The sequence below is a fragment of the Alosa sapidissima genome, chromosome 6 (genome assembly GCF_018492685.1).
Source record: "Alosa sapidissima isolate fAloSap1 chromosome 6, fAloSap1.pri, whole genome shotgun sequence".
NCBI lineage: Eukaryota > Metazoa > Chordata > Actinopteri > Clupeiformes > Clupeidae > Alosa > Alosa sapidissima.
Window position 1 is genome coordinate 33,395,372 of NC_055962.1, and position 13,432 is coordinate 33,408,803.

At 43.5% G+C, this 13,432-nt stretch overlaps 1 protein-coding gene across 1 annotated transcript in view; it reads right to left on the bottom strand.

Annotated features, from left to right (window-relative positions):
• The window catches only part of LOC121711252 (dynein heavy chain 8, axonemal-like), a 49,734-nt gene that overhangs the window by 474 nt on the left and 35,828 nt on the right, over positions 1-13,432 (bottom strand). The window contains exons 69-92 of the mRNA XM_042094657.1: positions 12,573-12,740; positions 12,012-12,227; positions 11,721-11,858; positions 10,815-10,942; positions 10,487-10,658; positions 10,218-10,373; positions 9,903-10,058; positions 9,235-9,417; positions 8,984-9,089; positions 8,580-8,832; positions 8,216-8,406; positions 7,983-8,104; positions 5,271-5,389; positions 3,821-4,023; positions 3,581-3,654; positions 3,059-3,211; positions 2,818-2,973; positions 2,596-2,712; positions 2,410-2,511; positions 2,088-2,248; positions 1,695-1,851; positions 1,452-1,604; positions 417-606; positions 42-163 (exon numbers count right to left, since the gene is read on the bottom strand). Of these exons, the coding sequence (XP_041950591.1) occupies positions 42-163; positions 417-606; positions 1,452-1,604; positions 1,695-1,851; positions 2,088-2,248; positions 2,410-2,511; positions 2,596-2,712; positions 2,818-2,973; positions 3,059-3,211; positions 3,581-3,654; positions 3,821-4,023; positions 5,271-5,389; positions 7,983-8,104; positions 8,216-8,406; positions 8,580-8,832; positions 8,984-9,089; positions 9,235-9,417; positions 9,903-10,058; positions 10,218-10,373; positions 10,487-10,658; positions 10,815-10,942; positions 11,721-11,858; positions 12,012-12,227; positions 12,573-12,740 (3,696 nt within the window). The remainder of the gene's footprint in view (positions 1-41; positions 164-416; positions 607-1,451; positions 1,605-1,694; positions 1,852-2,087; positions 2,249-2,409; positions 2,512-2,595; positions 2,713-2,817; positions 2,974-3,058; positions 3,212-3,580; positions 3,655-3,820; positions 4,024-5,270; positions 5,390-7,982; positions 8,105-8,215; positions 8,407-8,579; positions 8,833-8,983; positions 9,090-9,234; positions 9,418-9,902; positions 10,059-10,217; positions 10,374-10,486; positions 10,659-10,814; positions 10,943-11,720; positions 11,859-12,011; positions 12,228-12,572; positions 12,741-13,432) is intronic.

Consider the following 13,432-nt stretch of genomic DNA (forward strand, 5'->3'; position numbering starts at 1 on the left):
TATGAGAGATGTTGGTCAGTTCAGGGGTTGTTGGTACATACGGCAGGTGCGGAGGTGATCTCCTCCTTGGTCTGCTTCAACACCTCATTGTGCAGAGTAACAGTGTCCAATGCCCAGCCTTTGTGAGCACGGGTCACTTCCTGCCTCATGGCGGTCAGGAAACCTGTCGATAAGAGAGAGTAGTTACAGAGAAACCGTGAGGGAACATACCACAAAGTAAAGCCTCTTCCACACATTTAGCGTTGACAAGATTAGATGTTTAAGAGATTAGCTGTTTACAAAATTAGATGTTTTAAATTGATCAACATTCTGACAATGTCAGTGATGGATAATGAGATTTGCAACCTAATTTCACTGTGACATGACAGGAAATTTCATTGAGTAGGTGTGAAAGTGTGATTTAGCTGATTGCGTACCCTGGGGGTTGAAGAAGCCGGTCATCCAAAAGGTTTTGGGTCGCCCTTCAAACACCCAGCTGTGGAACTGGATGTTCCTCTCGAGCAGCTCTGTGAACCAGAAGCCCAGGGTAGACGAGTCCCAGGACAGCTTCTTCCACAGGTTGGGCACGCGGGCATCATACATGTTGTCCAGAGCATCTCTCAGGTTCTGAGAGAGAGAGAGAGAGAAACAGCAAACAGGGAGGTATAAAATATTAGAAGACCAAGGATCTAACAACAGCCTACACAGTCCCCAGTAAGGAGTAGAACAGTAAGGGCACATCTATGGGTTCAGATAAAGACTTGTAAGGTTCAGGTCTCTGTTCTGAAGAGGACCAGTTGGGTCATTCTATGAAACGGGTACCTTGTCCACCATAACATTTTCAAAATGTTCATCAAAAATAAACTTCTTTTCAATTTATCCACAGCATTTAAGACATGATCACCATCCACAAAAACATATTTGCGCACCTCAGGCATACATTTTCTTTTTTCACATTGAACTATAATAGATTGAAATATAATAAATGTGATAGGGTGGTGTGTGACGGGGTGGTACATTTCAAGATGAAATGGCTCTTAGTTATTCAATAACAGTCAAGTTATTGACTTAACATACATGCCTTCAATTATAAATGTCATTTGCTCAGCAATGATAGTGTTAAAACTGTAATGAAAAACCGTTACTCCTGTCTAATTTGTGTGACAGGGTGGTTGGATTAGGTTTGAGGGACCCCCTCATAGTAATGAAAAATAACATATAAACAATGTAAAAGAATGTCAGAATTGTTCTGCTTAGTTTCTTGGGTGCTCTACAGGCAGACATTACTAAAAAATTGTTTTTGTAACAGTAGACCCAGTTGTCACTCATGTCCAGCTTTTTATGTGATTTAAACTCATCCATACATTTAGCATTAGGAAAGGGTGTTAAAGAATACTGAAGTTTGGTATGTACATTACATTAGGTTGTCTACTATTGTGGTGCAAATGACTGATGTTTTCAACAGCTCTGACCTCGCTCATGATGATGGTTCCTTCGATGGCCAGCTTGAGGTCGTTTAGACTGGTGCGCACCACAGCGATGATCCTGTTCATTCGGTCCACCTCCTGACGCAGGAAGATGTTCATGGAATTCAAAGCGCCCATCTTTACCAGCCGTGCTTTCACCTGCACATAAACACACAGATGAATTGACATACTCAAGGCATTCAAACCTAGTTCCAAAGCAGCAGCTATGTAACAAAGAGCTGTGCCCACCTCGTGGGGCACATAGTTGGGGGGCAGCTTCTCCAGCATGTCCTGTGCCAGCCGGTAGACGATGGACTCCCTGGTCTCCCCGGACCCTCCACCACTCTCCTTGGGCTGGATGTTGGTGATGGTGTCCAGCACCTCCGCAGAAGTGTTGGTCTGGTAACTGAAAATGTGTCAAAATCGACATTACTGACATGTGATGTACTGGTGAATTGTGCCAAATCGACATTACTGACATGTGATGTATTGGTGAATTGTGCCAAATCAACAGAATAACTGTGACAACACTGGCACAGTCCGGTTCCCATTTTAGTTTAAATATTGGGCTTACGAATACAGTTAGGGTTGTGCTTGATGTTAGACTGATGTTAGAGTAGGGTCAGTTGAGAGAGTCCTTACGTGATGTCAGCATTGGGGTGCAGCCCAAACACCTGGGGAGTGTCCACAGAGGGCAGCGTCTGGATGTACTCCATGTACTGCTCCAGGACCTTACACACAGGGATCTTATAACCCGTGTAGTAGGAGAAGGCCGGGTCAAACATCTTATCGGTGAACCACACCTGGCAAGGCAAATAGACCATTAAGACAGCTCTTGACCATCTGATGCAAACATAGTTCAAAATAACAATATGGGCCTTCATTTCAAAGGCGAGCAAAGTGCAATATCTGTCAACAGGCAAAGTTCTTGTGAGTTCTAGTGACAAATAAAACAGCATAGTACCCTTGCAAAGCAGTTGAGGAGCCTCTTGTCGTAGTCATCTGTGACTCTTCCTCCATACTGTACCTCTCCCAGCATGTAGCGGATTGTTACCCATGATACGCCCTGCAGAGTGAGGACAGGCCACAGGTAAGATAGTGTTGTTGGAGCCCCTTCAGTTTCCCTGATACTGATATGCTTCAAACTCACCTTCTTGGGGCTGCATTCGTCCAGGTGGTTCTGCACAAACTGGACGCTGGCTGTGAAGTCAGCTGAGTTGAACTCGTAAGGAATGTTCCAACCCAGAGGCCCAAACTTACGCCGCTCCTATATGTCAGAGAGGAGACACGAGACAGATCAGTAATCCACAGCTATTGACTTATACGCAAGATCAAATATATGGACATAGTGTGTGGGGAGAGAGGGCCTCACCTGGACTACAGTGTGCAGGAAGGCCACACCATACAGCAGGGGCTTCCACATGGGCAGGTTGCTGACGTCCAGCTGGTCCTGAGAGATGCTCGCAAACGTGCGCTTCAGGCCGGCACGCACACCCTGGGGCGGGTCGTTGGTGAACTTGATGGAGGACTGAGAGACAAAGACAAGACAGTGTCAGAAGACCATAAACAGGTGCAAAACCATACAAAAAGTGAGGTGTAGGCTGGGGCAGTACCTGCAGCAGGGTGATGGAAAAGCGCACATGCGGCTCAGTGGTGATCCACACACGGAACGAGTCGTGCATGCTCTCTACAGTGGTCACGGTCTCCAGCAGCTCTTCCATGAACTCAAGCCCTAGATGGCAATTTTGCAACAACACCCAACCTCCCTACACCACACATTCATCAAACACACACACACACACACACAGAAATGTTAACCTTCATTTGGTGGACACAGTAATGTGCAATCTAGGTCAGTGGTTTTTACACTTTTTGTTTGGCGACCCCCCAAAAAACATGAGCCAAGTCTTGCCCCCCCTTCTCTCTAACCGGCGGAATTTGGTTTCGAAATGTTCCGAGATGGGCATTGGAAGCAGAGTCAGAAAATATCTTCTCTCATAGGTTGGCTATGTCAACACCAATGTCAATGGCAGCCTTTGACTAAAAATTGCAAATCATTTTGCGACCCCTCCAATATCTTTGCCGACCCCCAGTTTAAGAACCACTGATCTAGGTGTTTGAGTGTAGTCTATTACCTGTGCCATGGATGTCTGTATAAGCCTTCTAGCATGCACCTCCTGTCCCTGTCCCATTGATATGGCCCTGCATTCTATACACACAACAAATGGGCTGAATAACAGCAGCACTCATATACACTGCTGGACAACACATCTGATCTCAGGCAAGCATGTTCTAATCTAAGTCCACAGGTTAGGGGTTAGTCTCCAATTATACACACAAGGCACACAAAACGCGACCCTACTCCATACGCTTACCCAGACGCAGTTTCTTGGCCAATGCCTCGATCTGATTGGTGGGGTCAGAACCCATGGACAGGAAGCAGATGAGAGGCGTGCGAGTGTCACTCTCCTCCCAAGTGGCCTCGAGGTTGAGGATGACGGGCTCAGCGAAGCGCATGCCCATGGAGTCACCCACATACTTCCTGGCTTGGGAGAGGGTGCGGTCTGGACACCAGGACCTAGCAACAAGTAGGTGGCACACTTCACAATGAGCCACTGCCATGTTTTACTTCAGGAGCTTTAGACCGGATAAAACGCTGGAGGAAATAATAGGGCAATTTTCAGCTATATAGTGTTAGAAAATGTTCATCCCAAAAAGGTCAGACTCATGTTTATCTTTAGTCTGATTAGTAGAGATGCCCCGTTTGCAATTTTCTGGGCCGATTTCTGCTTTTTCATAGAGTTTGATCTGCCGATACCGATTTTAGCCGATTCTGATTTCATTTTTTCTAACCACTTTACAGCACACACAAAGATTTCTTTTCTACATTTTCTTTAATAGAACATTTTCACATAAAAATGTAATCAACTTTTCAATAATGGAATGGCTGTTCAAAAATTTAACAGGTGAACAGACAGATTCTTCTTCAAGTCTAACTTCAGCTGCAGTATCAAACTGTAATGCTTCCCAGTGTGCGACATTCACACACTACTAAATGTACCGTTATGGAACAACCATTTTCTTGTTCTCACATCCAATATCCAACTAAAAATACAAAAACAATTTTCATGATACATTTGAACATGCTGCCATGAAACATATTTTTATATGCATTAATGCATACGCAAACACAGGCTATGTGGTGAAAAACTTCTGCCAGTTAAAAGCGGGTGTAATCCAAATTCCGGTTAATGTGTCAATTAGAGAAACTTTCAGAGACAGCTCAGTATTCAGAGCATCAGTTTATCTCAAAAGCAACTTTAACTTTTGTTTGCCTTTCTAATATCGTATTTTCACATTCACAATATCCACTTCCCAATCTGCTAGACCAGGGCTTTTCAACCAGTGGTCCGTGAGGACTTTGCTAGTGGTCCGTGACCATGGATTCAGTAATGTAGTTTCAATGTGGGAATCATTTTTTTTATTCAGTGATGGTCGTAGGGTTGCCTATTTAGTCAGAATGGTGGTCCCTGGTTCACAATCAGTTGAAAACCCCCTACTAGGTCTACTATGTCACTGCTTGTTGACATCTTATTATCATGTATGATCGCTAAACTTTGATTCTTTTTAATGTCACAATCAGTTAACTCCATTTAACTGCGCTTGTTGTTCAGCCGTGTGCACGCAATCGCAGCAGGCGTAGAGACGGGCGGTGATGAGCACTGTTTACGTAATGAATATGGCAAAGCACATAAAAAAATCACAAATGCATACATGCTAAAACAATCTAGCTCATCTTTTGTTTTGTGCAGGAGGCTCAATCACCTGATCAGCAGCAGCCTGTGGAAGACATCCAGAGAGTCATTGTATCCATCAGGAATCATCCCTTCCTCTGGGGAATCTAGATCAAACCACAACTTCCAGCCCTTCTCATTCCGCGACACCTGCAACAAACACAAACACAGTACCAGTTGATTATCTACAGAAGAGGTTCATCTAACACAGTGGTTCTCAAACTTTTTCTTTCATTCCCCACTTTGATCAAGGGGGCATTCTCGAGCCCCACCTGTCCGTCATCGCTCTAAGAAAGTGGTAGGTCAAGCTTAAAATTGTCAAATTTATTGAAATAATGACAAGTTCTAAATATATCCTCTTCAACAGAGTTAAAATCAGCTGGTGCTGCAGATATAATAATAAATAAATACATAACACACATATTTCTGTTTTCCAGCAACATATTAGGAAGCATAGGCCATTTTACAGCATTGTACATCAATGAAATACCAACATGCTGCATTAAATGGATCCATAATCCAGTCATACTGAGCAGTGCTGGTTGGGAAATATTTTTGAAATAAACTTTGCAGGGATGTGATGTAGGCCTACTGTTTAATACATGGGATCACAAGAGTGCCTCCCAATCAGACGTTTCAGCGATTTCGCTCAGAAATCTCAAAGGCATAATACTGTCGCGATCGAGGTGCCTGTCCCATACTCAAGTTTTTTTGGTGAATGCAGTAATCTAATTTACTAGGTGAGGTAGGTGCTTGTCTTTGCCTTGTAACTGGACATTTAACTCAAATGTATCGCTTCGTCCAGAAATGTATATTAGTGAACGTGCTTGCAGATTCAAACATGCGCTCTTCCTTCAAGAAAAGGCGACTCGGGGCTCAAACACGCGCGACAGCACTTTACCTCGGGAAAGCCACCTTGCCTCGCTGTGAAACAGTACAGCCTTTTGGTCAGCTACCATCTCTTCGCAAAGTGCGGAGAATAGACACACTTTTAAGGGCCGGGTTTTGATGAAATTCACCACGCTCACAACAACGTTCAAAATCTCATGTAGGTCGGGACTAACTAAGCTGCCTTGACACGAGTGCTTCCCTGTGAATAACACAATGCGTCCATTGCGCATCGGGTGCTACCTGGGCCCAGGCTACAGATAAAAAAATAAATAAAAAAACTCCTGTTTTTCACGTCAGTTCGTGCCCCACCTGGCATGTCTCCGCGACCCACAGTTTGAGAAACGCTGATCTAACAGAATGAACAGATCACCTAAATCAGGAGTCTCAAACTCAAATGAGCTGGGGGCCAATTCTGCCAACGTCATCTGATTGGAGAGCCGGCTATTTCTGAAAATGCAATGTTCTTTTTTTCAAATACCACACAAAACTGCAAACAGAAAGTGCAAGTGTTTTTATCTAGTTTTAGACACCTGTGCTAGCAACCTTAGCTTATAAATAAAATAATGATAGAATAAATATTAATACAAATTATAAAACAAATGAAAAGCATAAAAACAGGTATGTGTGTGTTTCACACCAAATAAAAATATTTTCCCCTCATAACTTTTTTAAACCTGGCAAACTATAGGCGTCAGGGTTAAGAAAGCAACACCATTGGATTTTTATATCAAAATTTCAAAAGGCCATGGCTTGAAAGTGGTCAGAGATAAAGTCCTACTGTAAATATAAAACAAAAGTTTATGAAGGGGGTAAATTTACCCATCTAATTTGACACTGGATGGCAAGCACCTCAAATTATGCACCTTTCAGTAAATACTGGATGAACATATTTGAGCAGGTTTACTTTCCTTTTTTCATATTACCCACATAACAAATCAACAGGAAAACACCTACGATGTATACCAACACCTAAGATGTATATGGTTTCTAAACCACAAGGCCTACAATAAAGTATTCTGGTCAAATCAGTTCCTATCGCGGGTAATCTGAGTACCCAGAAGTTCGCATCATATTGCGGGTGACTTTGTAGTTTAGAGCCCTATTTCTACTAGCCCTGCTGTCTGTACCACGTCCATTACGGACACTATCATCACGATTACCACTGCAACCTCCAAGCTATGTTGGGCAGAGGGTCGAAATAAGCATGGTATGCTCAGTGGACACCGTCGTATACACGCAGACGCACCTCCATTCAATAGACGATCGATCATAATCTCCAAAAGGATATTCTCCTTCAGATTTAAAATAGGTGAATAACATAGCCTACCTAAGACTTCATCACACGTAAACGTTTTTCAACATTTGGTGTAGGCCTATTTCTGCTTAATTTCCTGCATCGCTTCCGCGTCATTACAAATGCATGTCTTTGTGTTTCTCGTTAATACAAGTATTTCCTGAAAACTTTGCGCAGCGATTTTGGGTTTGAATGAAGCTCTGGATGTCTAGCACATAGTGGAGCAGAGTACAAATGAGATTTGTCACCGTACTTGGAACTATCGTCTATTTTAATCAGTATCGTTGTTTGTCGCAATTAAAAAGTCTCAAGGGCCGGATTACATTATTATTTTGACATACGTCGCGGGCCGGAATTGGTCCGGACACGGGCCGGATTTGGCCCGCGGGCCGGGTGTTTGAGACCCCTGACCTAAATCAATAGTTTGCTGTGCTATAATCAGTTACCACCTAACTCAATTATCTCTTGAATGCAATCAGAGTCTGTTAATATATATATAAATATATAAGAGTTGTGCAGGAATAGCCATGAAGTAGTTGTGTGTGCAGTGTCCCTGACCTGGTTCATGATCTCGGTGAACTGAGGCAGCTTGCTGAGCTCCACCAGATTGAGCCAAGTCATGTCCAGAATCCAACGGAATGGTTTCGATGGACAGGCCTTCAGATCCAAGGCAGCTCCACCTGACGCACACACACACACACACACACACACACACACACACACACACTATTGAGTACTTGCTTCTGGAAAAATCCACAAGCTGTAAGCCTCCCTTGTGCCATGTATGGTACCTTTGATGAGTGTCTGGAACTCATTGTGAAAGAGGCAGCCTTTCTGTAGGTCTATCTTGAGTGCTAGCAACAGCGTGAAGATGAACTTGTGGTTCTCGTAGAGCCCGCGCACTGTGTAGCGGAACACCTCAAAGGTAAGGTACTCAATGATGTTTGAGATTCGTTTCTGAGTCAGAAGAGACTTCTCTGACCTGTGGTATAAAAGCAGCAATAGAGTCATTTGACCTTTAGAATTATAGTCCATGTAAGCTAATGAGAATCAGAAATCCAGACTGAAATCACACACAAAAAAGTGGAAGTTGGAATAGAATAAAATACATATAAAATAAGGTTCTCAAGGTAACTGAAGGGCTACTGTGTTAACCTGGCCATGGAGAGATCGAAGATCTTGAGGAACTGAGCAAGGGAGGTCTGGTACATGACGTTGACCATGCTCATCTCTGTGATGAGGAAGTAGAGGATGCTGCCACGGGACGCGGCAGGCCGGTACTCTTCCTGTGCCGTGTTGATCTTCACCTCCGTCTCCGCAGCGACGTGGAGTTTCTCACTCACTTCTGCTGCTGTCTGCTTGGTGACGCTCAAGATGCCAATCATGGACTCGTCATCCACCAGAGAACCTTACCATTAAGAGAGGCAAGAGATGTCAAAGTAGACACATTTCAGGAAGCCATTTAAAAAGGAATGCAGTGCACACAAACATAATTAACGTAACACACATAATGGGGAGAGAGAAGAGTTCTGTAAGAGTACAAAGCTGAGTGGAGCTACCTTTCGTGCTACTTAGTTTGTACAGCAGGTTATCCTCAAGCTCCTTCATCTTCCTCTTGTTGGCTGTCACATCTTTCATGAGCTTCAACCTCTCTGCTTCTAGCTCCTTAAGATTCACAACAAACACATCAGATCATCACACACACACACCACCACACATTCAACCACACACAAACACATCATGTTGAGCTATAAAGATGCTGTATCCCCATTCTAGCCATTCTAGGGCCTCTTGGAGTTGGAGATCTTACATATTTTTCGGTGAGGATGACACGACCCAGTAACTGGTTCTCCAAGCCCTTCATGGTGACGGTGAAGTCGATGATGGACGTCTTGGCACTGATCTCAGGGGTGTAGGCTGGGTTGGGCAGCTTGGTGGTGATGTACAGCTTGAAGCCACCCATGACGTCTGTCTCCTTGTCTCCTACTTTAACCTGGAGGGGAGAAGAGCTTAAGTCACTGAACATAAAAGACACACAAATGCTTCCCAAGATTAGATACATGTATTTGAGGGTGAATACTCAGTTAGGATTGAACACCCGGTAAAGGCTTATTTATAGTCAAGGTGTCGCTTTGCAAAATACCACGTAGTCATCAAATGGTTGAAACAACAATGGCATTGTCTCTGGATATAAACTATAGAACTACCCCAGTTCTATATTCTGTTGTGTGTTGCCATGTTGTGTATATGTGTTCACTTCCGTTTTGCAGAGAGATGCATTTGGAAATGTTAAAGAAAATATTTTCCAATACATTGGAAAATGTTAAAGAAAATAGGTGACAACTGGCGCAAAGTATGAAAACTACAGTGCCGCAACATGTGTCAACAACAATATTATTTTACCATAAATTAGTCTTAAGGTTAAGTTAGAGCACTGTGGTACATGATTTAAGGAGAGAGGAAGAGTTTCTGAGTCACCTTCAAAGTGGAGCCAGATTTGATGAAGTTCTTCTCCAGCACATTGTCCAGAGCAGGGTCCAGTTCCTCACGCACATCCTCTATGAGCAGTGGCTTGCCAAGGGACAAGCTGTCCTCCAGATGGGTACGGAATAACTTGTGGTTCAGAGACGTCACCTGAGGAGCAAAGTTGTGTGAGTTGGGAGCCGATAATATTTATTCACATTAATCACATGGAGTATTAATATGATATGACAACTGATACTTGGTTTTGCAAGTTTTGAGTTGGCACACAGACACTATATGAGAGATCAAGAAGTCTTGTGGGCAGAGTACCTGCAGGTCATTGGCTTTCTCTTTCTGTTTGATCCAAGCCTTGCCTTGAGTCTGGGGGTCCACGAGCAAGGGGAATCTGGCAGCCTTTGTAACAATGATGCCATTCTGGACAGACAGGTCATCTCCTGGCAACCCCTGCAGATTCCACTCACTGATCTGAAGGGAAACAAAAAACAGAAACTCTAGGATGCATTCTGTGGGCCTTCATGGACTCCAACCTTATGCCAGGCTGGGCAGGAGGTGCATGAATAAGAATAATGAGCTCGTACTGTGGGCTGGTCCACCAGCATGGAGATCAGGTTGAGGTTCTCAGTGTAAGGAATCTTCCTCTTAACAAGCTCTCCCTTCCAGATGTCCTTGAGCAGTAAGTCGCGGAAGCTCTGGTTGAAGGGGCCGCAGTAAGACAGGAAGCCTGTGAGCTGTAGAACATCTCCCACCAACCTACACAAACACAAATGCAATTACTCATACACAGGGAGAGAGTCTCAGTGTTGTTGTTGTAGTAGTAATGCTGACCGCTACGGTTGAGACAAGTGCTCCAAAGTGCCCTATATTCTCAATAGCTCTGGGCTAGTGACAGAGAGAGGGAAGACCTGCCTGTTGATCTGTGATTTAAACTCTTTGCTCTGCTCTGTCCAGCGGATCCTCTCTCCACTCAGCCCATCGATCAGGGTGGAGGCCGCCTGCATCTTATTCCTGCACATGGCTGCACCTTCCACCAGGTCCTACAAAGGCATCAACAGCTCTTCTGCTCAGCTCTGTCTTGTCTATTCATTTAATAACTCCTACAAACATACCTTACTGCATTCATACTTTAGTGATGGCTTTACTCTTAACAATGAAGTCCTCTAACTCTGGGACCTTAATACAGTCACTGAAACAGGAACAGTTTCTATGGAATGAAGACACTCTGACACATTCTGTGGCTACTGAATTGGAAATCTAAATAGTAGAGGGCCTAGTAAGTAAATCCTGCTTTGTGGAAAGTAAAGAAGGTGCCCAGGCTTGGAAGGGCACTTGGCCTTCAGTTGGGCATATTTGGTGGGGGGCACAAAGGCCACATGTCAGGGCACCAAGGCCAAAGTTAACTATACAGTAGGCTACATAAAAATGATCAAAGTTGTATTTAACCCAGCAGTAGACCTGCATCACTGTATGAAACATTAAAAAAAAATGAAACATGACATATTGCATTCTGTAAATCATCTGATTTTAATATCTAGGCTATATTTAATATTTATTTTCTATTTGGCCTGTTATGAAATCATGAATTGAACAATTTAAGCACAGCTCAGCTTTAAGAAACTCAAGTAGCCTACATGCATGCTTAGCATTTTGTGATCATTAAGGCTACTTTGGCTAAATAAAAATCGCTATTAGTCGGACGCAAAGCAGAATATTGAAATAAGTGAGCACCAAGGCCACAGTGGCCTGTTTTCATAGAGGGCATCACAGCTAACGCAAGGGGCAACACCGTGAAATTCCAACCCTGATAGTGCCTACCTGCTTCTCCTTCATAGCAGCATCAAATTTGGCCTGCACTTTGTCCAGCTCAGCCTGCTTCTCATCCAGCTGGGCCTGGGCTGCAGCCAACTCCGCATTGGCCACGGTCAGCCTGCACTCCTGGATCACCAGGTTAGCCTGTACACACGCACACACACACACACGCACGCACGCACACACACACACACGCGCATATAAAATACATCAGTGGCAGCTCTGTGGGACACACAAGTCCATGATCGTGAAAACGCCATGTCAAGAAAAAAAGTCCTTCCAGGTGGTCGGCTTTACCTTTAAGGGCAGGACCTCCTTGTTAATGCCAAAGAAGGTGGACATGGCCTTGGTCCAGGCCAGTAGACCGGCCACGTTACCGCAGACCTTCTTGGCATTCTCCAAGGTATAGTCTTCCATGTCAAAGTAGGGATTCAGCAGCTCCACCATCTCCTCGTTGATGGTGTCTTTGGGGAACTGCTGGAGCGAGGCCAAGAAACCACTGGCACTCATGAGCTGTCAAAGAAGGGACACGCTTAGACTGGATGCTCTCAATGTAAAGGAACATTTTTTTTAAGTATATTTTTTGGCTTTTTGCCTTTATTTGGACAGGGCAGGGAAGAGTGACAGGAAGCGAATGGGAGAGAGAAATGACCATTGGTGGAATTCAAACCCCAACCCCCATAGGCACTTGGACCCGAATGTGGTCCGGACATTGTTGCTTGCACCACAGTTCCCCTCATAATGTGCTTTTGATGACTTGGTTTCAGTGTAAATGAAAAGCCTCTTAGGCCCAAGTCATTGATTTACATGATAATAAAAAACATCAGTGTGTGTGTGTGTGTGTGTGTGTGTTTGTACCTTCAGAGCCTCCCCCCATGAGGGCTTATGGCACGGTCTGTCAGGGTCCATGGTGATGGTGTCCACCCTCTTCCGGAAAAGCAGTAGGCAACAGTCCATGATGCGCATAATAAGGTGGGGAGGCTTGGCCAGCTTTCTCACAGTGGCAATGTCTGCAGGTTTGATGGTCTGCACAAGAAAAATAGTATTTTAGTTTTTCCTGCGATTGTGTGATTTACCATATTTAACAGCTAATTCCATTAGCCCATTATTTTAGAATAGGCTATCATTACATAGAAAACGGTACCACAGACTGTACCAGACTAGTATACTTACTGATATGTTCTTTTTAGGGCTGTCAATCGATTAAAAAAAATAATCTAATTAATTACATACTCTGTGATTAATTCATCTAAATTAATCGCATATATCATTTTTGCTGTGAAAGTATTTTAAATATTTAAATTCAAATGAATCATTGAATAATCAGCATTTGTGACATTAAAGTTCAAAAACTCTTTTATTATTATTTTCACTGTTCAAATAATGGCCATAATAATCTTTGATATGACCTAATATGCTGAGGAAATAAATTCAACAGTGCTTCAGGAAGTTTTTTTTTCAGATACAAGGCATTTCAGGCCACAGATATAACCTAGGGGGTCACACAATAAAAATAAATTAACACTCCCCTCAATGTCAACACTTATTTCTTTGCATTGATGTGCGACTATAGAGTTGATGAACTCCGGTGATATGCAAATTCCTTGCTGCAGACATTGCAGAGGACTTTATTTTCATCACTTTATTTTTTGTCAACACCATCAGGCCATTTTTTAAAAGTAAATGTTCCAATCAATGATCCAGGCAGCACGTTTTCT